Here is a 25,292-nt window from a genome sequence, read left to right on the forward strand (position 1 = left end):
CTTCATTCAGTACCTCATACTCATATCCTCTGAAATAGCTGTAAATGTCATCTCTTTCGTCAAAGAATCTCATGCCTGACTTCATAAGATAGTTCTTGTTCTGACCCGCTTCATAAATCATCAGTGCGTTCACATCCTTCTCCTCAATACGTCCTACATAAACACTCTTCATGAGCTTATTGAATTCCTTGCTATCTACTGACACAAGTGTTGTTGTGTCTCGTATTCCATCATAATCTTTCACTAGATATGTCATACGTGCTCCGTCAATAACGACAACACATCTTCTTAAGTCATTTATAACACTAACTATGTCAATACCTTCTTCACTCATGTACTTATTTCTTCTCAAGTCCTTTAGTGTGAAAGTGTCTCTAAGTTCTATTTCAAGCAATTCATTTACATGTCCTTTGCAATACTTCTCTATAAAATATTTCTGTCGTTCTTTACTAAGTTTCTTAACAACTCTGAAGAACCATGTGTTTTGACTCAAACATCCTTCACAACTTCTCTCATTCATTCCTAGTTCTTTCATGTCATTATCTTCAACCTCTATGGTCTCATTGACTAAGGTCAAAGGGTTCTTAGTCATTGCTGGTCTTATCTGAAACAATGTTTGTGCAACAGGTTTAACTAGTTCAGCAACGTCCTTCCTTAATATGAATAGCTGTTTCCACTCATCTTTGCTAACAGTTCTTTCATAACCACTGACAGTAATGATTTCATTTGCTGACCTTAGACACTTATGTTCTATCATTTGTATTGCTTTTGTGTAAGGCTTTCGTGAGCATAGGTTGTATATGTCATTCCTGCAATGTTCATTCATGCCAATAGTACTAAATCCTTTCTTTGCTGTTGAATGCATAATATCCATTAGTTCCTGTGTTCGTATTGCTGTCTCATAAAATACAACAAGACCTTTGTCATCTATGACGTACTTACCGAAAACATTGCTTATATTCTTTAACCATGAAATAACATCCTCATTCATGCTGTCAAACATGAAGTAAGGTCTTACATACTCTTCACTTATAAGATACTCCACAAAGTACTTGTTAAGCTCTATGTCCTCGTGAGCGATTTCATTAGGTTTGATATTAGTTCCTTTTGTCATTGCTGTCATGTACTTCACTCTCATAGTTCCTTTCAATAGCGTAAAAATACTTCATTGTTTCATAACTGCTCTAAATTCTGTTCAAAATTCGTACAACATAACTTTTTATCATTAGTGAAAGAACATGAGCGAAACAACAACATCTAACATTACAGAAGAAGTCAATGACAATGCCGATGAAAACATTACAGAAGGAGCTAGTGAAAATATTGACGAGTTCGTTGATGAAATATCTGACGAAGCTGTTGAAATAACAGCTTATGGTAAGCATTCGTTTGAGTTCTACTACTATGTTGAGAATGAGGACGCATTCTATTATTATACAGGTCTTAACTATCGAAAACTTCATATAAACTTTACAAAAACAGGTGCTGCTTATGTTTGTATGATAGATACAGAAAACAAGAGAGTAATCTTATGCATAAACAAATTCAAACGCTTGTACGGCTTCATGTAGGACAAACATTATTTTTCAACACTAACGCCAACACATAGGACATACGTTCATGACTAACATTACTGTATAACATAAATGTTTTGTCATAGATTTCATCGTAAATGTTTTGTCATGATTTCATCGTACATGTTTTGTCAAGGTTTCTTCGTATATGCTTTGTCATGATTTAATCGTATATGTTTTGTCATGATTTCTTCATCGTATATGTTTTGTCATGACTTCTTCATCGTAAATGTTTTATCAAGACTTCTTCGTAATGAACGTATATGTTTTGTCAAGACTTCTTCGTATATGTTTTGTCATGACCTCATCGTAAATGTTTTGTCATGACCTCATCGTAAATGTTTTGTCATGATTTTATCGTAAATGTTTTGTCAAAACTTCATCGTATATGCTTTGTCAAGGTTTCTTCGTAAATGTTTTGTCAAGGTTTCTTCGTATATGTTTTGTCAAGACTTCTTCGTATATGTTTTGTCAAGACTTTTTCGTATATGTTTTGTCAAGACTTCTTCGTATATGTTTTGTCATGATTTAATCGTATATGTTTTGTCATGACTTCTTCGTAATGAACGTATATGCTTTGTCAAGGTTTCTTCGTATATGCTTTGTCATGACCTCATCGTAAATGTTTTGTTATGACCTCATGGAACTTAAACGTAAATGTTTTGTTATGACCTCATGGAACTTAAACGTAAATGTTTTGTCATGACCTCATCGTAAATGTTTTGTCATGACCTCATGGAACTTAAACGTAAATGTTTTGTCATGACCTCATCGTAAATGTTTTGTCATGACCTCATCGTAAATGTTTTGTCATGACCTCATCGTAAATGTTTTGTTATGACCTCATCGTATATGTTTTGTGAAGAATATAGCAACCGCCGGAATTCAGACGGTTGCTTTTTATACAAAATTCACACAGGAAAATTCTTGAGTTTTGGTTGAAAGAATACGGTGGAGCCAAAAGTGGCTCGACCTCAAAACAAGCATTTTATGAGCTTACAAAGGGTGTTATGAATGAATTCAAAGGTATTTGCATACATCCTGACCTCGTTCATTTTGTTGTTGAATTCAGCAAAAATAATGTTTAGGGTAGATGGTTTTTAGGTGTCACTACGTCACCATGTGTCACCAGGTCATTTAACTTCTCTTAAAATTACTGACAACATGACATTTAGACAACAGTCCAAGAAATAAACTTCATCGTATATGTTTTGTCAAACATGAACGTATATGTTTTGTCAAAACTTCTTCATATATGTTTTGTCATGATTTCTTCATCGTAATGAGTGTAAATGTTTTGTCATGATTTCATCATCGTAATGAGCATAAATGTTTTGTCGAAACTTCATCGTACATGTTTTGTCAAACATGAACATAAATGTTTTGTCATAGATTTCATCGTACATGTTTTGTCAAATATGAACGTAAATGTTTTGTCAAGACTTCTTCGTAAATGTTTTGTCATAGATTTCATCGTATATTCTTTGTCAAACATGAACGTAAATGTTTTGTCAAGACTTCTTCATCGTAATGAGCGTATATGTTTTGTCAAGGTTTCTTCGTAAATGTTTTGTCATGATTTCATCGTAAATGTTTTGTTATGACCTCATCGTATATGTTTTGTCAAACATGAATGTAAATGTTTTGTCATGATTTAATCGTAATGAGTGTAAATGATTTCATATAATTGCTTACCTCGGAAAACCGAGAGAAGAGATTCCATATGAAAATCGCAAGAATTTGGCTCCTGGTTTGAAATATTATTATGTTCATAGACTTCATCGTATATGTTTTGTCAAACATGAACGTAAATGTTTTGTCATGACTTCTTCGTATATGTTTTGTCATGATTTCATCGTACATGTTTTGTCATGACTTCTTCGTATATGTTTTGTCAAGACTTCTTCGTACATGTTTTGTCATGACTTCTTCGTATATGTTTTGTCAAGACTTCTTCGTAAATGTTTTGTCAAGACTTCTTCGTAAATGTTTTGTCAAGGTTTCCTCGTACATGTTTTGTCATGATTTCATCGTTTATGATTTGTCAATACTTCTTCTTCGTATATGTTTTGTCAATACTTCTTCTTCGTATATGTTTTGTCAAGACTTCTTCGTAAATGTTTTGTCAAGACTTCTTCGTACATGTTTTGTCAAGACTTCTTCGTACATGTTTTGTCAAGACTTCTTCGTAATGAGCGTAAATCAGACAAAAATAAAGTTTATGTTAGCATGTTAGATCTAACACGTTTTCTAACCTCATTTCTAACATGGTCTAAAACACACAAAACTCATGAATTTTCGTGAATTTCCTTAAGATAGAAAAAATAAAGTTTATGTTAGCATGTTAGATCTAACACGTTTTCTAACCTCTTTTTTCACCTCATGAATTTTCATGATTTCATCGTACATGTTTTGTCAAGACTTCTTCGTAAATGTTTTGTCAAGACTTCTTCGTACATGTTTTGTCAAGACTTCTTCGTAAATGTTTTGTCAAACATGAACGTATATGTTTTGTCAAGACTTCTTCGTAAATGTTTTGTCAAGACTTCTTCGTAATGAGCGTAAATCAGACAAAAATAAAGTTTATGTTAGCATGTTAGATCTAACACGTTTTCTCACCTCTTTTCTCACCTCATGAATTTTCATGATTTCATCGTATATGTTTTGTCATGATTTCATCGTATATGTTTTGTCATGATTTCATCGTAAATGTTTTGTCATGACTTCTTCGTATATGTTTTGTCATGACTTCTTCGTATATGTTTTGTCATGACTTCTTCGTACATGTTTTGTCAAGACTTCTTCGTAAATGTTTTGTCATGACTTCTTCGTATATGTTTTGTCAAGACTTCTTCGTAAATGTTTTGTCAAGACTTCTTCGTACATGTTTTGTCAAGACTTCTTCGTATATGTTTTGTCATGACTTCTTCTTCGTAATGAACGTAAATCAGACAAAAATAATGTTTAGGTGAAGTGGTGAGATCTCACCTGTTTTCTCACCTCTTTTCTCACCTCATGAATTTTCATGATTTCTTCGTACATGTTTTGTCATGACTTCTTCGTATATGTTTTGTCATGACCTCATCGTAAATGTTTTGTCATGACCTCATCGTAAATGTTTTGTCATGACCTCATCGTAAATGTTTTGTTATGACCTCATCGTATATGTTTTGTGAAGAATATAGCAACCGCCGGAATTCAGACGGTTGCTTTTTATACAAAATTCACACAGGAAAATTCTTGAGTTTTGGTTGAAAGAATACGGTGGAGCCAAAAGTGGCTCGACCTCAAAACAAGCATTTTATGAGCTTACAAAGGGTGTTATGAATGAATTCAAAGGTATTTGCATACATCCTGACCTCGTTCATTTTGTTGTTGAATTCAGCAAAAATAATGTTTAGGGTAGATGGTTTTTAGGTGTCACTACGTCACCATGTGTCACCAGGTCATTTAACTTCTCTTAAAATTACTGACAACATGACATTTAGACAACAGTCCAAGAAATAAACTTCATCGTATATGTTTTGTCAAACATGAACGTATATGTTTTGTCAAAACTTCTTCATATATGTTTTGTCATGATTTCTTCATCGTAATGAGTGTAAATGTTTTGTCATGATTTCATCATCGTAATGAGCATAAATGTTTTGTCGAAACTTCATCGTACATGTTTTGTCAAACATGAACATAAATGTTTTGTCATAGATTTCATCGTACATGTTTTGTCAAATATGAACGTAAATGTTTTGTCAAGACTTCTTCGTAAATGTTTTGTCATAGATTTCATCGTATATTCTTTGTCAAACATGAACGTAAATGTTTTGTCAAGACTTCTTCATCGTAATGAGCGTATATGTTTTGTCAAGGTTTCTTCGTAAATGTTTTGTCATGATTTCATCGTAAATGTTTTGTTATGACCTCATCGTATATGTTTTGTCAAACATGAATGTAAATGTTTTGTCATGATTTAATCGTAATGAGTGTAAATGATTTCATATAATTGCTTACCTCGGAAAACCGAGAGAAGAGATTCCATATGAAAATCGCAAGAATTTGGCTCCTGGTTTGAAATATTATTATGTTCATAGACTTCATCGTATATGTTTTGTCAAACATGAACGTAAATGTTTTGTCATGACTTCTTCGTATATGTTTTGTCATGATTTCATCATACATGTTTTGTCATGACTTCTTCGTATATGTTTTGTCAAGACTTCTTCGTACATGTTTTGTCATGACTTCTTCGTATATGTTTTGTCAAGACTTCTTCGTAAATGTTTTGTCAAGACTTCTTCGTAAATGTTTTGTCAAGGTTTCCTCGTACATGTTTTGTCATGATTTCATCGTTTATGATTTGTCAATACTTCTTCTTCGTATATGTTTTGTCAATACTTCTTCTTCGTATATGTTTTGTCAAGACTTCTTCGTAAATGTTTTGTCAAGACTTCTTCGTACATGTTTTGTCAAGACTTCTTCGTACATGTTTTGTCAAGACTTCTTCGTAATGAGCGTAAATCAGACAAAAATAAAGTTTATGTTAGCATGTTAGATCTAACACGTTTTCTAACCTCATTTCTAACATGGTCTAAAACACACAAAACTCATGAATTTTCGTGAATTTCCTTAAGATAGAAAAAATAAAGTTTATGTTAGCATGTTAGATCTAACACGTTTTCTAACCTCTTTTTTCACCTCATGAATTTTCATGATTTCATCGTACATGTTTTGTCAAGACTTCTTCGTACAATGTTTTGTCAAGACTTCTTCGTAATGTTTTGTCAACTGTCAACGTACATGTTTGTCAAGACTTCTTCGTAAGTTTTGTCAAACATGAACGTAATGTTTTGTCAAGACTTCTTCGTAAATGTTTTGTCAGACTTTTCGTAATGAGCGTAAATCAGACAAAAATAAAGTTTATGTTAGCATGTTAGATCTAACACGTTTTCTCACCTCTTTTCACCTCATGAATTTTCATGATTTCATCGTATATGTTTTGTCATGATTTCATCGTATATGTTTTGTCATGATTTCATCGTAAATGTTTTGTCATGACTTCTTCGTATATGTTTTGTCATGACTTCTTCGTATATGTTTTGTCATGACTTCTTCGTACATGTTTTGTCAAGACTTCTTCGTAAATGTTTTGTCATGACTTCTTCGTATATGTTTTGTCAAGACTTCTTCGTAAATGTTTTGTCAAGACTTCTTCGTACATGTTTTGTCAAGACTTCTTCGTATATGTTTTGTCATGACTTCTTCTTCGTAATGAACGTAAATCAGACAAAAATAATGTTTAGGTGAAGTGGTGAGATCTCACCTGTTTTCTCACCTCTTTTCTCACCTCATGAATTTTCATGATTTCTTCGTACATGTTTTGTCATGACTTCTTCTTCGTACATGTTTTGTCATGACTTCTTCGTATATGTTTTGTCAATACTTCTTCTTCGTAATGAACGTAAATCAGACAAAAATAATGTTTAGGTGAAGTGGTGAGATCTCACCTGTTTTCTCACCTCTTTTCTCACCTCATGAATTTTCATGATTTCTTCGTACATGTTTTGTCATGACTTCTTCTTCGTACATGTTTTGTCATGACTTCTTCTTCGTACATGTTTTGTCAAGACTTCTTCGTATATGTTTTGTCAAGACTTCTTCTTCGTACATGTTTTGTCATGACTTCTTCGTATATGTTTTGTCATGACTTTGTCAAGATTTCATCGTGAATGTTTTGTCAAGGTTTCATCGTACATGTTTGTCATGATTTCATCGTTTATGATTTGTCAATACTTCTTCTTCGTACATGTTTTGTCATGACTTCTTCGTATATGTTTTGTCAAGACTTCTTCTTCGTACATGTTTTGTCATGACTTCTTCGTATATGTTTTGTCATGACTTTGTCAAGATTTCATCGTGAATGCTTTGTCAAGACTTTGTCATGACTTCTTCGTATATGTTTTGTCATGATTTCTTCGTATATGTTTTGTCATGACTTCTTCTTCGTACATGTTTTGTCATGACTTCTTCTTCGTATATGTTTTGTCAAGACTTCTTCGTAAATGTTTTGTCAAGACTTCTTCGTACATGTTTTGTCAAGACTTCTTCGTACATGTTTTGTCAAGACTTCTTCGTAATGAGCGTAAATCAGACAAAAATAAAGTTTATGTTAGCATGTTAGATCTAACACGTTTTCTAACCTCATTTCTAACATGGTCTAAAACACACAAAAACTCATGAATTTTCGTGAATTTCCTTAAGATAGAAAAAAATTTATGTTAGCATGTTAGATCTAACACGTTTTCTAACCTCTTTTTTCACCTCATGAATTTTCATGATTTCATCGTACATGTTTTGTCAAGACTTCTTCGTAAATGTTTTGTCAAGACTTCTTCGTACATGTTTTGTCAAGACTTCTTCGTAAATGTTTTGTCAAACATGAACGTATATGTTTTGTCAAGACTTCTTCGTAAATGTTTTGTCAAGACTTCTTCGTAATGAGCGTAAATCAGACAAAAATAAAGTTTATGTTAGCATGTTAGATCTAACACGTTTTCTCACCTCTTTTCTCACCTCATGAATTTTCATGATTTCATCGTATATGTTTTGTCATGATTTCATCGTATATGTTTTGTCATGATTTCATCGTAAATGTTTTGTCATGACTTCTTCGTATATGTTTTGTCATGACTTCTTCGTATATGTTTTTGTCATGACTTCTTCGTACATGTTTTGTCAAGACTTCTTCGTAAATGTTTTGTCATGACTTCTTCGTATATGTTTTTCAAGACTTCTTCGTAAATGTTTTGTCAAGACTTCTTCGTACATGTTTTGTCAAGACTTCTTCGTATATGTTTTGTCATGACTTCTTCTTCGTAATGAACGTAAATCAGACAAAAATAATGTTTAGGTGAAGTTGGTGAGATCTCACCTGTTTTCTCACCTCTTTTCTCACCTCATGAATTTTCATGATTCTCTTCGTACATGTTTTGTCATGACTTCTTCGTATATGTTTTGTCATGACCTCATCGTAAATGTTTTGTCATGACCTCATCGTAAATGTTTTGTCATGACCTCATCGTAAATGTTTTGTTATGACCTCATCGTATATGTTTTGTGAAGAATATAGCAACCGCCGGAATTCAGACGGTTGCTTTTTATACAAAATTCACACAGGAAAATTCTTGAGTTTTGGTTGAAAGAATACGGTGGAGCCAAAAGTGGCTCGACCTCAAAACAAGCATTTTATGAGCTTACAAAGGGTGTTATGAATGAATTCAAAGGTATTTGCATACATCCTGACCTCGTTCATTTTGTTGTTGAATTCAGCAAAAATAATGTTTAGGGTAGATGGTTTTTAGGTGTCACTACGTCACCATGTGTCACCAGGTCATTTAACTTCTCTTAAAATTACTGACAACATGACATTTAGACAACAGTCCAAGAAATAAACTTCATCGTATATGTTTTGTCAAACATGAACGTATATGTTTTGTCAAAACTTCTTCATATATGTTTTGTCATGATTTCTTCATCGTAATGAGTGTAAATGTTTTGTCATGATTTCATCATCGTAATGAGCATAAATGTTTTGTCGAAACTTCATCGTACATGTTTTGTCAAACATGAACATAAATGTTTTGTCATAGATTTCATCGTACATGTTTTGTCAAATATGAACGTAAAATGTTTTGTCAAGACTTCTTCGTAAATGTTTTGTCATAGATTTCATCGTATATTCTTTGTCAAACATGAACGTAAATGTTTTGTCAAGACTTCTTCATCGTAATGAGCGTATATGTTTTGTCAAGGTTTCTTCGTAAATGTTTTGTCATGATTTCATCGTAAATGTTTTGTTATGACCTCATCGTATATGTTTTTCAAACATGAATGTAAATGTTTTGTCATGATTTAATCGTAATGAGTGTAAATGATTTCATATAATTGCTTACCTCGGAAAACCGAGAGAAGAGATTCCATATGAAAATCGCAAGAATTTGGCTCCTGGTTTGAAATATTATTATGTTCATAGACTTCATCGTATATGTTTTGTCAAACATGAACGTAAATGTTTTGTCATGACTTCTTCGTATATGTTTTGTCATGATTTCATCATACATGTTTTGTCATGACTTCTTCGTATATGTTTTGTCAAGACTTCTTCGTACATGTTTTGTCATGACTTCTTCGTATATGTTTTGTCAAGACTTCTTCGTAAATGTTTTGTCAAGACTTCTTCGTAAATGTTTTGTCAAGGTTTCCTCGTACATGTTTTGTCATGATTTCATCGTTTATGATTTGTCAATACTTCTTCTTCGTATATGTTTTGTCAATACTTCTTCTTCGTATATGTTTTGTCAAGACTTCTTCGTAAATGTTTTGTCAAGACTTCTTCGTACATGTTTTGTCAAGACTTCTTCGTACATGTTTTGTCAAGACTTCTTCGTAATGAGCGTAAATCAGACAAAAATAAAGTTTATGTTAGCATGTTAGATCTAACACGTTTTCTAACCTCATTTCTAACATGGTCTAAAACACACAAAACTCATGAATTTTCGTGAATTTCCTTAAGATAGAAAAAATAAAGTTTATGTTAGCATGTTAGATCTAACACGTTTTCTAACCTCTTTTTTCACCTCATGAATTTTCATGATTTCATCGTACATGTTTTGTCAAGACTTCTTCGTAAATGTTTTGTCAAGACTTCTTCGTACATGTTTTGTCAAGACTTCTTCGTACATGTTTTGTCAAGACTTCTTCGTAAATGTTTTGTCAAACATGAACGTATATGTTTTGTCAAGACTTCTTCGTAAATGTTTTGTCAAGACTTCTTCGTAATGAGCGTAAATCAGACAAAAATAAAGTTTATGTTAGCATGTTAGATCTAACACGTTTTCTCACCTCTTTTCTCACCTCATGAATTTTCATGATTTCATCGTATATGTTTTGTCATGATTTCATCGTATATGTTTTGTCATGATTTCATCGTAAATGTTTTGTCATGACTTCTTCGTATATGTTTTGTCATGACTTCTTCGTATATGTTTTGTCATGACTTCTTCGTACATGTTTTGTCAAGACTTCTTCGTAAATGTTTGTCATGACTTCTTCGTATATGTTTTGTCAAGACTTCTTCGTAAATGTTTTGTCAAGACTTCTTCGTACATGTTTTGTCAAGACTTCTTCGTATATGTTTTGTCATGACTTCTTCTTCGTAATGAACGTAAATCAGACAAAAATAATGTTTAGGTGAAGTGGTGAGATCTCACCTGTTTTCTCACCTCTTTTCTCACCTCATGAATTTTCATGATTTCTTCGTACATGTTTTGTCATGACTTCTTCTTCGTACATGTTTTGTCATGACTTCTTCTTCGTACATGTTTTGTCATGACTTCTTCGTATATGTTTTGTCAATACTTCTTCTTCGTAATGAACGTAAATCAGACAAAAATAATGTTTAGGTGAAGTGGTGAGATCTCACCTGTTTTCTCACCTCTTTTCTCACCTCATGAATTTTCATGATTTCTTCGTACATGTTTTGTCATGACTTCTTCTTCGTACATGTTTTGTCATGACTTCTTCTTCGTACATGTTTTGTCAAGACTTCTTCGTATATGTTTTGTCAAGACTTCTTCTTCGTACATGTTTTGTCATGACTTCTTCGTATATGTTTTGTCATGACTTTGTCAAGATTTCATCGTGAATGTTTTGTCAAGGTTTCATCGTACATGTTTTGTCATGATTTCATCGTTTATGATTTGTCAATACTTCTTCTTCGTACATGTTTTGTCATGACTTCTTCGTATATGTTTTGTCAAGACTTCTTCTTCGTACATGTTTTGTCATGACTTCTTCGTATATGTTTTGTCATGACTTTGTCAAGATTTCATCGTGAATGCTTTGTCAAGACTTTGTCATGACTTCTTCGTATATGTTTTGTCATGATTTCTTCGTATATGTTTTGTCATGACTTCTTCTTCGTACATGTTTTGTCATGACTTCTTCTTCGTACATGTTTTGTCAAGACTTCTTCGTAAATGTTTTGTCACGACTTCTTCGTAAATGTTTTGTCAAGACTTCTTCGTACATGTTTTGTCAAGACTTCTTCGTATATGTTTTGTCAAGACTTCTTCGTATATGTTTTATCATGACTTCTTCGTATATGTTTTGTCAAGACTTTGTCAAGACTTCTTCGTAAATGTTTTGTCATGATTTCTTCGTATATGTTTTGTCATGACTTCTTCGTATATGTTTTGTCATGACTTCTTCGTATATGTTTTGTCATGACTTTGTCAAGATTTCATCGTGAATGTTTTGTCAAGACTTTGTCATGACTTCTTCGTATATGTTTTGTCATGATTTCTTCGTATATGTTTTGTCATGACTTCTTCATCGTAATGAGCGTAAATGTTTTGTCAAGACTTCTTCGTATATGTTTTGTCATGATTTCTTCGTATATGTTTTGTCATGACTTCATCGTATATGCTTTGTCAAGGTTTCATCGTATATGTTTTGTCGAAACTTCATCGTATATGCTTTGTCAAGGTTTCATCGTAAATGTTTTGTCATGACTTCTTCATCGTAATGAGCGTAAATGTTTTGTCATGATTTCTTCATCGTAATGAGCGTATATGTTTTGTCAAACATGAACGTAAATGACCCAAAAATAATGTTTATGTTAGAATGTTAGATCTAACCTCATTTCTAACATGTTTTCTAACATGGAGGATTTCATTAGATATAAATATTTTTTTGGTGAAAGTATCCTAAAAATATTTGATGGACTTTAACTAAAATAATGTTTAGGGAAGAATGTTTATATCAGATGAAACAGTAAAGTATTATATCTATTAAATCGTCTATGATGTAAATTGTGTATAGAATGAAATGAAGGAAGAATGTGTATATCTAATGAAACAGTAAAGTATTATATCTATTAAATCGTCTATGATATAAATTGTGTATAGAATGAAATGAAGGAAGAATATTTATATCTAATGAAATCCTCCATGTTAGAAAACATGTTAGAAAAGGTGTTAGATCTAACATTCTAACATAAACATTATTTTTGGGTCATTTACGTTCATGTTTGACAAAACATATACGCTCATTACGATGAAGAAATCATGACAAAACATTTACGCTCATTACGATGAAGAAGTCATGACAAAACATTTACGATGAAACCTTGACAAAGCATATACGATGAAGTTTCGACAAAACATATACGATGAAACCTTGACAAAGCATATACGATGAAGTCATGACAAAAACATATACGAAGAAATCATGACAAAACATATACGAAGAAGTCTTGACAAAACATTTACGCTCATTACGATGAAGAAGTCATGACAAAACATATACGAAGAAATCATGACAAAACATATACGAAGAAGTCATGACAAAGTCTTGACAAAACATTCACGATGAAATCTTGACAAAGTCATGACAAAACATATACGAAGAAGTCATGACAAAACATATACGAAGAAGTCATGACAAAACATATACGAAGAAATCATGACAAAACATTTACGAAGAAGTCTTGACAAAGTCTTGACAAAACATATACGAAGAAGTCATGATAAAACATATACGAAGAAGTCTTGACAAAACATATACGAAGAAGTCTTGACAAAACATGTACGAAGAAGTCTTGACAAAACATTTACGAAGAAGTCGTGACAAAACATTTACGAAGAAGTCTTGACAAAACATGTACGAAGAAGAAGTCATGACAAAACATGTACGAAGAAGAAGTCATGACAAAACATATACGAAGAAATCATGACAAAACATATACGAAGAAGTCATGACAAAGTCTTGACAAAGCATTCACGATGAAATCTTGACAAAGTCATGACAAAACATATACGAAGAAGTCATGACAAAACATGTACGAAGAAGAAGTCTTGACAAAACATATACGAAGAAGTCATGACAAAACATGTACGAAGAAGAAGTATTGACAAATCATAAACGATGAAATCATGACAAAACATGTACGATGAAACCTTGACAAAACATTTACGAAGAAGTCATGACAAAGTCTTGACAAAACATTCACGATGAAATCTTGACAAAGTCATGACAAAACATATACGAAGAAGTCATGACAAAACATGTACGAAGAAGAAGTCTTGACAAAACATATACGAAGAAGTCATGACAAAACATGTACGAAGAAGAAGTCATGACAAAACATGTACGAAGAAGAAGTCATGACAAAACATGTACGAAGAAATCATGAAAATTCATGAGGTGAGAAAAGAGGTGAGAAAACAGGTGAGATCTCACCACTTCACCTAAACATTATTTTTGTCTGATTTACGTTCATTACGAAGAAGAAGTATTGACAAAACATATACGAAGAAGTCATGACAAAACATATACGATGAAATCTATGACAAAACATGTACGAAGAAGTCTTGACAAAACATGTACGAAGAAATCATGAAAATTCATGAGGTGAGAAAAGAGGTGAGAAAACAGGTAAGATCTCACCACTTCACCTAAACATTATTTTTGTCTGATTTACGTTCATTACGATGAAGAAGTCATGACAAAACATATACGAAGAAGTCTTGACAAATCATGTACGAAGAAGAAGTCATGACAAAACATGTACGAAGAAATCATGAAAATTCATGAGGTGAGAAAAGAGGTGAGAAAACAGGTGAGATCTCACCACTTCACCTAAACATTATTTTTGTCTGATTTACGTTCATTACGAAGAAGAAGTCATGACAAAACATATACGAAGAAGTCTTGACAAAACATGTACGAAGAAGTCTTGACAAAACATGTACGAAGAAATCATGAAAATTCATGAGGTGAGAAAAGAGGTGAGAAAACAGGTGAGATCTCACCACTTCACCTAAACATTATTTTTGTCTGATTTACGTTCATTACGATGAAGAAGTCATGACAAAACATATACGAAGAAGTCTTGACAAAACATGTACGAAGAAGTCTTGACAAAACATTTACGAAGAAGTCTTGACAAAACATATACGAAGAAGTCATGACAAAACATTTACGAAGAAGTCTTGACAAAAATGTACGAAGAAGTCATGACAAAAACATATACGAAGAAGTCATGACAAAACATATACGAAGAAGTCATGACAAAACATTTACGATGAAATCATGACAAAACATATACGATGAAATCATGACAAAACATATACGATGAAATCATGAAAATTCATGAGGTGAGAAAAGAGGTGAGAAAACGTGTTAGATCTAACATGCTAACATAAACTTTATTTTTGTCTGATTTACGCTCATTACGAAGAAGTCTTGACAAAACATTTACGAAGAAGTCTTGACAAAACATATACGTTCATGTTTGACAAAACATTTACGAAGAAGTCTTGACAAAACATGTACGAAGAAGTCTTGACAAAACATTTACGAAGAAGTCTTGACAAAACATGTACGATGAAATCATGAAAATTCATGAGGTGAAAAAAGAGGTTAGAAAACGTGTTAGATCTAACATGCTAACATAAACTTTATTTTTTCTATCTTAAGGAAATTCACGAAAATTCATGAGTTTTGTGTGTTTTAGACCATGTTAGAAATGAGGTTAGAAAACGTGTTGATCTAACATGCTAACATAAACTTTATTTTTGTCTGATTTACGCTCATTACGAAGAAGTCTTGACAAAACATGTACGAAGAAGTCTTGACAAAACATGTACGAAGAAGTCTTGACAAAACATTTACGAAGAAGTCTTGACAAAACATATACGAAGAAGAAGTATTGACAAAACATATACGAAGAAGAAGTATTGACAAATCATAAACGATGAAATCATGACAAAACATGTACGAGGAAACCTTGACAAAACATTTACGAAGAAGTCTTGACAAAACATTTACGAAGAAGTCTTGACAAAACATATACGAAGAAGTCTTGACAAAACATATACGAAGAAGTCATGACAAAACATATACGAAGAAGTCATGACAAAACATTTACGTTCATGTTTGACAAAACATATACGATGAAGTCTATGAACATAATAATATTTCAAACCAGGAGCCAAATTCTTGCGATTTTCATATGGAATCTCTTCTCTCGGTTTTCCGAGGTAAGCAATTATATGAAATCATTTACACTCATTACGATTAAATCATGACAAAACATTTACATTCATGTTTGACAAAACATATACGATGAGGTCATAACAAAACATTTACGATGAAATCATGACAAAACATTTACGAAGAACCTTGACAAAACATATACGCTCATTACGATGAAGAAGTCTTGACAAAACATTTACGTTCATGTTTGACAAAGAATATACGATGAAATCTATGACAAAACATTTACGAAGAAGTCTTGACAAAACATTTACGTTCATATTTGACAAAACATGTACGATGAAATCTATGACAAAACATTTATGTTCATGTTTGACAAAACATGTACGATGAAGTTTCGACAAAACATTTACACTCATTACGATGAAGAAATCATGACAAAACATATATGAAGAAGTTTTGACAAAACATATACGTTCATGTTTGACAAAACATATACGATGAAGTTTATTTCTTGGACTGTTGTCTAAATGTCATGTTGTCAGTAATTTTAAGAGAAGTTAAATGACCTGGTGACACATGGTGACGTAGTGACACCTAAAAACCATCTACCCTAAACATTATTTTTGCTGAATTCAACAACAAAATGAACGAGGTCAGGATGTATGCAAATACCTTTGAATTCATTCATAACACCCTTTGTAAGCTCATAAAATGCTTGTTTTGAGGTCGAGCCACTTTTGGCTCCACCGTATTCTTTCAACCAAAACTCAAGAATTTTCCTGTGTGAATTTTGTATAAAAAGCAACCGTCTGAATTCCGGCGGTTGCTATATTCTTCACAAAACATATACGATGAGGTCATAACAAAACATTTACGATGAGGTCATGACAAAACATTTACGATGAGGTCATGACAAAACATATACGAAGAAGTCTTGACAAAACATATACGTTCATTACGAAGAAGTCTTGATAAAACATTTACGATGAAGAAGTCATGACAAAACATATACGAAGAAGACAATATACATTACGACATAAAACATTTACGATGAAATCATGAAAAACATATACGAAGAAATCATTGACACAAACATGTACGATGAAATCATGACAAAACATTTACGATGAAATCTATGACAAAACATTTATGTTATACAGTAATGTTAGTCATGAACGTATGTCCTATGTGTTGGCGTTAGTGTTGAAAAATAATGTTTGTCCTACATGAAGCCGTACAAGCGTTTGAATTTGTTTATGCATAAGATTACTCTCTTGTTTTCTGTATCTATCATACAAACATAAGCAGCACCTGTTTTTGTAAAGTTTATATGAAGTTTTCGATAGTTAAGACCTGTATAATAATAGAATGCGTCCTCATTCTCAACATAGTAGTAGAACTCAAACGAATGCTTACCATAAGCTGTTATTTCAACAGCTTCGTCAGATATTTCATCAACGAACTCGTCAATATTTTCACTAGCTCCTTCTGTAATGTTTTCATCGGCATTGTCATTGACTTCTTCTGTAATGTTAGATGTTGTTGTTTCGCTCATGTTCTTTCACTAATGATAAAAGTTATGTTGTACGAATTTTGAACAGAATTTAGAGCAGTTATGAAACAATGAAGTATTTTTACGCTATTGAAAGGAACTATGAGAGTGAAGTACATGACAGCAATGACAAAAGGAACTAATATCAAACCTAATGAAATCGCTCACGAGGACATAGAGCTTAACAAGTACTTTGTGGAGTATCTTATAAGTGAAGAGTATGTAAGACCTTACTTCATGTTTGACAGCATGAATGAGGATGTTATTTCATGGTTAAAGAATATAAGCAATGTTTTCGGTAAGTACGTCATAGATGACAAAGGTCTTGTTGTATTTTATGAGACAGCAATACGAACACAGGAACTAATGGATATTATGCATTCAACAGCAAAGAAAGGATTTAGTACTATTGGCATGAATGAACATTGCAGGAATGACATATACAACCTATGCTCACGAAAGCCTTACACAAAAGCAATACAAATGATAGAACATAAGCGTCTAAGGTCAGCAAATGAAATCATTACTGTCAGTGGTTATGAAAGAACTGTTAGCAAAGATGAGTGGAAACAGCTATTCATATTAAGGAAGGACGTTGCTGAACTAGTTAAACCTGTTGCACAAACATTGTTTCAGATAAGACCAGCAATGACTAAGAACCCTTTGACCTTAGTCAATGAGACCATAGAGGTTGAAGATAATGACATGAAAGAACTAGGAATGAATGAGAGAAGTTGTGAAGGATGTTTGAGTCAAAACACATGGTTCTTCAGAGCTGTTAAGAAACTTAGTAAAGAACGACAGAAATATTTTATAGAGAAGTATTGCAAAGGATGTGTAAATGAATTGTTTGAAATAGAACTTAGAGACACTTTCACACTAAAGGACTTGAGAAGAAATAAGTACATGAGTGAAGAAGGTATTGACATAGTTAGTGTTATAAATGACTTAAGAAGATGTGTTGTCGTTATTGACGGAGCACGTATGACATATCTAGTGAAAGATTATGATGGAATACGAGACACAACAACACTTGTGTCAGTAGATAGCAAGGAATTCAATAAGCTCATGAAGAGTGTTTATGTAGGACGTATTGAGGAGAAGGATGTGAACGCACTGATGATTTATGAAGCGGGTCAGAACAAGAACTATCTTATGAAGTCAGGCATGAGATTCTTTGACGAAAGAGATGACATTTACAGCTATTTCAGAGGATATGAGTATGAGGTACTGAATGAAGTAGATGAGAACGTTATTGAAGGATATTTGAAACATGTTCACGATGTCATATGTAATGAGGATGAAGAGCTTTATGAGTATGTTTTGAACTGGTTCGCCTACATCGTTCAAAATCCTTGTGGAAAGACTGGAACAGTACTTTTGTTAATAGGAAAGCAAGGAACTGGTAAGAATGTACTTACTAATGTTCTATGCGAGCTCATTAGCAAGTACGCCAACAATAATATAACGGCAATAGAGAATGTGGTTGGTAGATTCAATGCTGCTATTGAGAACATGAAGCTCATCGTATGCAATGAACTAAGCTCATGCGATACGTCTAAGGTCATGAACCACGACGCACTAAAGTCAATAGTAACAGAGACTCAGTTGGACTTAAATCAGAAGTGTCAGCCAGTAAGAAAGATAGAGAATGTTTGTAATATCATCATGATATCTAACAACTTCAACTCAGTAAAGATTGACAAAGACGACAGAAGATTTGTTGTCATTGACGTAAGCAGCAGATACAAAGGAAATTACGAATATTTCTCAAATCTCATTGAAAGCTTTAATGAAGAGTTTTATTCAAACTTACTGACGTACTTCATGAAGAAAGATTTAAGTGAATTTGATGTAAGGAAGATACCATTCACCAGGGCTAAACAAGAACTCATCGAAATGAACAAAACACCTTACCAAATGTTTTACGAGGAGTTCTATGAAAAGTTTGTATCCGGATGGAATTGTACAGAGTGCTACAGAAGATATAAAGAATTTGCGAAGGAGAATGAATTCTTTGCATGTAGTTCAAATGTATTTGGTGGCAAAATGAGAGAATTTGTGAAGAGAAGTAGAAAGCGAGACGGTTCTGCAAGAAGTTATATTTACGAAGCAAGTATGATATTAGAAGGTTGTGGAAAGAAAGAAACAGTGAATTATGAGGAAGTGCTTGAAAAATTCATGGAGTACATGGGAAGCAATATAACATACAACAAAGACATATACAGTGAGTTTAAGTACTACTGTGAACAGCATGAGATTGAAGTAATGAGTAAAGAAGACTTTGAAACGCTTATAAAAGACAGTAAGGAGGTCATACATGAATGCAATGATGAAATAGTTCATGAGAACAGTGAGGAGGTCATACATGAGAACAGTGATGAAATAGTTCATGAGAACAGTAAGGAGGTCGTTCATGAGAACAGTGTTGAAATAGTTCATGATGTCGTTCGTGAAGAAGCCATTGCAACAAAGAATGATATAAAGGATTTCATAGAACTTAACAAGGAGGAGTTTAAAGAAGGCTATGAAGTGAAAAGATGTGAAGAAGATTTCTTGGCGTATTTGAAGAAAAAGAGACTAAAGCCAATGGCTCAAAATAAGTTTCAATCGATGTTTGAAAAGAAACGTTTGAGCTATGGTGGTGTAAGAAGCACATATTACTTTGTTAAGAAGTGAGGACATTTATTTTTGTCGTTAGTGTTGGAGTTTGTGTTTGTTGTTTGTTTGTGTGTTGTTGTTAGAGTTGAAGTTAGTACTTGATGTTAGTGTTGGAGTTAGTACTTGATGTTAGCGTTTGTCATTTGTGCTGAAGTTAGTACTTAATGTTAGTGTTTGTTGTTAGTGAGAGAATAAATTAAATCATGAACTTTGCCATGGTCTCTGTCCCTAGTAGTTTTCATTAAGTTCTGGAAATAATGAAAGTCATAAACTTTGCCATGGTCTCTGTCCCTAGTAGTTTTCATTATCTCACAGAGTTAATGAAAGTCATACTTTCTATCAGATGAAGCATGCAGATGAACATAACGAAAGTTAGTGAGTTTGCCACGAGTTATGAATAAAATATTGGCATATTAGATGAGATAGTTGATGAAACAGATGAAGATAAATTAAATCTTGGACTTTGCCACACTCTGTCCCTAGTTCCTCAAAATCCTTGACAACGTTGCTTAGAAATTTTGGTTCAAAACCTCATCTGATTTTAATCTGTTATGCTACCTGTTAAGTTTCGCGAGATTATAAATATCATGGAGTTATATAAAAGGAGGGACAGCTAGGGACACTGGAAGTACTTGTAAGGCTATCTGTTAAGATTGCATGAAATACTAAAAAGTCATGAAATCCATTATCGCTGTGCTAGCTTCACCTTAGAGTAAAATGACAAATAAAGTCACTGAAGCAATGAAACAAAAGTTTTTGGTAGAATACATTAAATCAGGAATTATTCCAGAAGGTTTTTACATTCATACTATGAAGGATGGTAGAGTTCAGTTTAGAAAGATAAAGCAACCATTAGATAAAGAAGGAATTTTGAGAAAGATTAAACTTCATGAGGACAACATTGCTGAACTTAAGAAGAAGTTAGAAGAGTTGGAGAAAGGAAGAGAGTTATAAAGCAATGAGAACGTTTATGTTATGAGAAATTTTAACATTAGTTTTATTTTTACTGAAAATTTTTATTTGGATGTAATGACGAAAACTATTGAGATAACAAACTACAACGGTCATGAGTTCAAGAATTTGTTCTTCGTTCCTCGTGAAAATACATTCTATCAGATACGAGGGAGAAAGGGTAAAGTTAGTTTGAGCGTTTATGACAACAAACATAATGGGAGATATATAAAAGCAATAGATACAAACGGTAAACGTGTTTCATTAGCTTTGTCAAAACTTACTAACATTCATTTTGACAGTGACTTTGACTCTGACGATTGGAGTGACAGCAGCGATACTGAAGATTATGAGCTGTTATGTGAAGCACAGCAATGGGAGGAGTTGCAATACTTTTGTAAGTGAGAACATTAGTGGGAACGTTAGTGAGAACGTTTATTTTTTCATTAGTGAAGTAGTTAGCGAAAACGTTAGTGAGGTGAAGTGGTTGGTGGTTTTGTAAATATTTAAGGTTAAGTTAGTGTTGTCGTTTGCGTTTGTGTTGTAAAATATACGTTAACGGTTTTGTAAAGTGTCAAACTGTTATGTTGGGTAAGGTGGAACGCAGTGCCGCCGTACCCAAGATATGTATACTAACTAAGGAGGGACAGCTAGGGACACTGGAAGTACTTGTAAGGCTATCTGTTAAGATTGCATGAAATACTAAAAAGTCATGAAATCCATTATCGCTGTGCTAGCTTCACCTTAGAGTAAAATGACAAATAAAGTCACTGAAGCAATGAAACAAAAGTTTTTGGTAGAATACATTAAATCAGGAATTATTCCAGAAGGTTTTTACATTCATACTATGAAGGATGGTAGAGTTCAGTTTAGAAAGATAAAGCAACCATTAGATAAAGAAGGAATTTTGAGAAAGATTAAACTTCATGAGGACAACATTGCTGAACTTAAGAAGAAGTTAGAAGAGTTGGAGAAAGCAATGAATTCAACAGGGTAGAAATCGGGTTAGATCTCACCACTTCACCTAAATTTATTTTTGTGCTATGTTTTCATACGTGTGAGGGTGGTGATATCATTTATTTTTTATTTTATTTTTTAAAATTATTTTTATTTTATTTGGATGCAATGACAGAACAAAAGCAACTCATACAAATCAAAACATATAAAAAACATACATTTAAACATTTATTCTTCCTTCCTGAGCATAACATGTTCTTTCAAATACATCCGAGACCAGTTGACTTTTCATTGACTGTTTATAAAGATAGAAATAGTTATATCATTAAACCATACGATGACGAAGGTAAGTTATGTAAATTGTACGTTAAGAAGTTAGAGAAAGTTTATGGCTTCAAGTATGACTACAATAGGGTTAACACTGATGATGAAGATATTGAGGAAAATTTATGAGAACATTAGTGAAGTCGTTAGTGAGAACGATAGTGAGGTGAAATTGTTGGCGGCTTTATAAATATTTAAGGTTAAGTTGGTGTTTGTGTTTGTGTTGTAAAATATACGTTAACGGTTTTGTAAAGTGTCAAATTCACAAGTATTGGATAAGGTGGAACGCAGTGCCACCATACCCAAGACTTGTATACTAACTATTTTCTTTATTTTTCATATTTGTAATTGATTTATAAAATTCTTTTTCTTTTTATATTTATCATTGTTATATGAAGTTCTTTTACTATTCAAATTTATTTTTATTCATTGATGTTCTCTCGATTTTAATGATAGCCCTCTTATTATTGCAATCAAATCGAATTTAATCGAAATTGTCAAATGTTTAATTGAATATGGTGCTGATGTTAACATGAAGTTTATTCTTTTTTTATTCATGTTCATCACAATTTTGTAAAACACTTTTAATTTTCATATTTATCATTTGTTTTTTATCTTCTCTTTCATTTCATATTTATCATTGCTATACGACGTTCACTTTCATTTCATATTTATCATTGCTTTAGGGAGTTCTCTTTCTTTTCATATTCATCATTGTTTTATTGGATTATGTTTCTTCTCATATTTATTATTGTTTTATGACGTTCTCTTTCATTTCATATTTATCATTGTTTTATGGAGTTTTCATGATTTTCATATTTATCATATTTTTAATGGATTTTCTTTCTTCTCATATTTGGCATTGTTTTATATCATTGTCTTTCTCTTCACATTTATCATTGAATTATGAAATTTTCTTTCTTTTAATGTTTATCATTGATTTATTGTGTTGAATTTCTATTCAGATTAATCATTGATTTATACAATTCTATTGCTTTTCAAATATATCATTGAATTATAAAATACTTTTTCCATTCATATTTTACATTGTTATATGAAATTCTATCAATTTTAATGATAACCCTCTTAGTATTGCAATCAAATCGAAATCAATAGAAATTGTTAATTGTTTAATTGAATATGGGGCTAATGTTAACATGAAATTTATTCTTTTTCCCTTAATATCTTTCATTTTTAAATATAAATAGAATTCTCTGTCTTTTCATACTTATCATTATTTTATGTAATTCTTTTTCTTTTCGTATTAATAATTGCCTTATTGGATTCTCTTTATTTTCATATTAATCATTGATTTATTGGATTCTCTTTATTTTCAAATTCATCATTGCTTTATTACATTATATTTCTGTTAATATTTATCAATGCTATATTTCATTCTATATGCATTAATATTTATCATTGTTATATAAAATTCTCTTTCTTATCATATCGATTATTGTATTATGAAGCACTTTTGATATTAATGAATGCCCTCTTACTATTGCAATCGAGGCGAATTCGATAGAAATCATAACTTTCTTAATTGAACATGGTGCTAATGTGAACATGAAACTTATTCTTTTTCTCTTCACATATATCATTGTTTTATGAAATTTACTTTCTTTTCATGTTAATCATTGTTTTATTGGATTTTCTTTCTTATTATGTTTTCTTTTGTTTTATAAAACTCTCTTTCTCTTCACATGTATCATTGTTTTATGAAATTCTCTTTCTTTTCATACTTGTCATGTTTTTATAAAATTCTCTTTCTTTTCATATTTTTCATTATTTAATGAAATTCTTTTTCCTTTCATATTCATTATTGTTTTATGAAATTATCTATCTTATCATATTTATCATTGTTTATTCAAATTATTTTTCCTTTCATATTGATTATTGTTTTATCGCATTCTTTTTCTTTTCATATTTGCCATTTTTTAATGAAATTCTTTCGCTTTTAATGATTGCCCTCTTAGTATTGCAGTCAAAGCTAATTCAACAGAAATTGTCAATTTTTTAAATGAACACGGTGCCGAGTCTATCAAATAACTTTTTCCCCTTTTAACCATTTCATTGGATTTTTATTTAAAAAATAATGTTGAAATGTTTTCAATTAAAATATAAAAGTAAGTCTTAAAAAGTAGATATTTAGTTTTTTTACCCATAAACTTTGTCTTTTCAATGCATGATTTGAAAGTTAGTTTAATGGATCACTGTCTTTTTTTACGCTAATGAACATTTCTTATAGCCAGAGTTATCCTCTGGATGTGATTTATAATTTCTGAAGGAGTGGAAATTTCTGTTCAAATGGCATCATTAATTAGCGTATGATATTAACTGAAGTCATCTGAGCATATTTATTCGAGCGTTACAATTTAAATTCTCATTCATGTTGATTATTTTTTATAAAAATTTTTGTGGGTTCTGAAAATTTTTATTAATTCTGAACATTTTTTCAGAAATAATTGATTTTAAAACTGAATTTAAAAATGTATTGTGAATCTTTGGTTTAGAATAAGGCAATTGAATTTGCGACACATTCAAAAAGATCTGCAGATTAGAATTAATTTATTATTGAAATAAACATTTGTTATGGAATGATTTCATCTTATTAACAATTTGTAAATCATTCAAATATTGAATTCTTTCCAGAACATATACTAATGTTGTTATATCTCATTTATGTCCATTTTGATAAGCTTGAATGAAGAACAAAGGCAGAGGTCTGCAGAAGATATAAATCATATGCTACTAGCACAATTTATAGTCGTGATAAAAAACCGCCTTATCAAGATCATAAAGGAAGTTGCACCCAATTAAGCTACGATAAAAAATCTGATGATAATAAAGGACTTAAAGAGCTCAATTACATGCGATGGCTTGTTGGATTTGATATCCGTGTTACACTTTATTCAAAATATGATAACAAACAAATACAATGTGCAATCTGCAATGTGAAAAACAGATTATTAAATCATAGACCAAGCAGGGATACATCATGTTACACAAATACAGCGTATGCCGGATGCTCAAGTTCAAATCTTGGAGCAGGTTTTGGATCATATGATGCTGCCAGTGCAGTACAGCAATTTATCCATGATCCTTGGGATACTAATGAAAATTTAGGACATAGAAGATGAGTGTTTTATGGAGGTCTCAAAAAAACAGCATTTGGAGGAGCGTATAACTCTCTAGAATATCATTATCAAAGTGGTTTA

At 32.1% G+C, this 25,292-nt stretch overlaps 5 protein-coding genes across 5 annotated transcripts, besides 2 other annotated features; 4 read left to right on the forward strand and 1 right to left on the reverse strand.

The window, feature by feature from the left end:
- Positions 1-616: part of a mobile genetic element that runs on past the window's edge.
- A 622-nt stretch (positions 617-1,238) lies between these two features.
- TVAGG3_0970640 (uncharacterized protein) lies at positions 1,239-1,571 on the forward strand (the record flags this gene model as incomplete). The annotated part of the gene is made up of 1 exon (XM_051253664.1): positions 1,239-1,571. One exon carries the CDS (start codon positions 1,239-1,241, stop codon positions 1,569-1,571), a length of 333 nt encoding a protein of 110 aa, XP_051079238.1.
- Positions 1,572-16,851: 15,280 nt separating this feature from the next.
- TVAGG3_0970650 (uncharacterized protein) lies at positions 16,852-17,184 on the reverse strand (the record flags this gene model as incomplete). Its single annotated transcript, XM_051253665.1, has 1 exon — positions 16,852-17,184. The coding sequence occupies one exon, from the start codon at positions 17,182-17,184 to the stop codon at positions 16,852-16,854; it is 333 nt and encodes a 110-aa protein (XP_051079239.1).
- A 621-nt stretch (positions 17,185-17,805) lies between these two features.
- Positions 17,806-19,326: a mobile genetic element.
- Positions 19,327-20,559: 1,233 nt separating this feature from the next.
- On the forward strand, positions 20,560-20,796 carry TVAGG3_0970670 (uncharacterized protein; the record flags this gene model as incomplete). Its single annotated transcript, XM_001299978.1, has 1 exon — positions 20,560-20,796. One exon carries the CDS (start codon positions 20,560-20,562, stop codon positions 20,794-20,796), a length of 237 nt encoding a protein of 78 aa, XP_001299979.1.
- Positions 20,797-21,547: 751 nt separating this feature from the next.
- Positions 21,548-21,790, forward strand: TVAGG3_0970680 (uncharacterized protein; the record flags this gene model as incomplete). Its single annotated transcript, XM_001299977.1, has 1 exon — positions 21,548-21,790. One exon carries the CDS (start codon positions 21,548-21,550, stop codon positions 21,788-21,790), a length of 243 nt encoding a protein of 80 aa, XP_001299978.1.
- Positions 21,791-24,944: 3,154 nt separating this feature from the next.
- On the forward strand, positions 24,945-25,214 carry TVAGG3_0970690 (uncharacterized protein; the record flags this gene model as incomplete). Its single annotated transcript, XM_001299976.1, has 1 exon — positions 24,945-25,214. One exon carries the CDS (start codon positions 24,945-24,947, stop codon positions 25,212-25,214), a length of 270 nt encoding a protein of 89 aa, XP_001299977.1.
- Positions 25,215-25,292: the final 78 nt, after the last annotated feature.

Source organism: Trichomonas vaginalis, chromosome I (genome assembly GCF_026262505.1).
Source record: "Trichomonas vaginalis G3 chromosome I, whole genome shotgun sequence".
In the NCBI taxonomy this organism is placed as follows: domain Eukaryota; phylum Parabasalia; order Trichomonadida; family Trichomonadidae; genus Trichomonas; species Trichomonas vaginalis.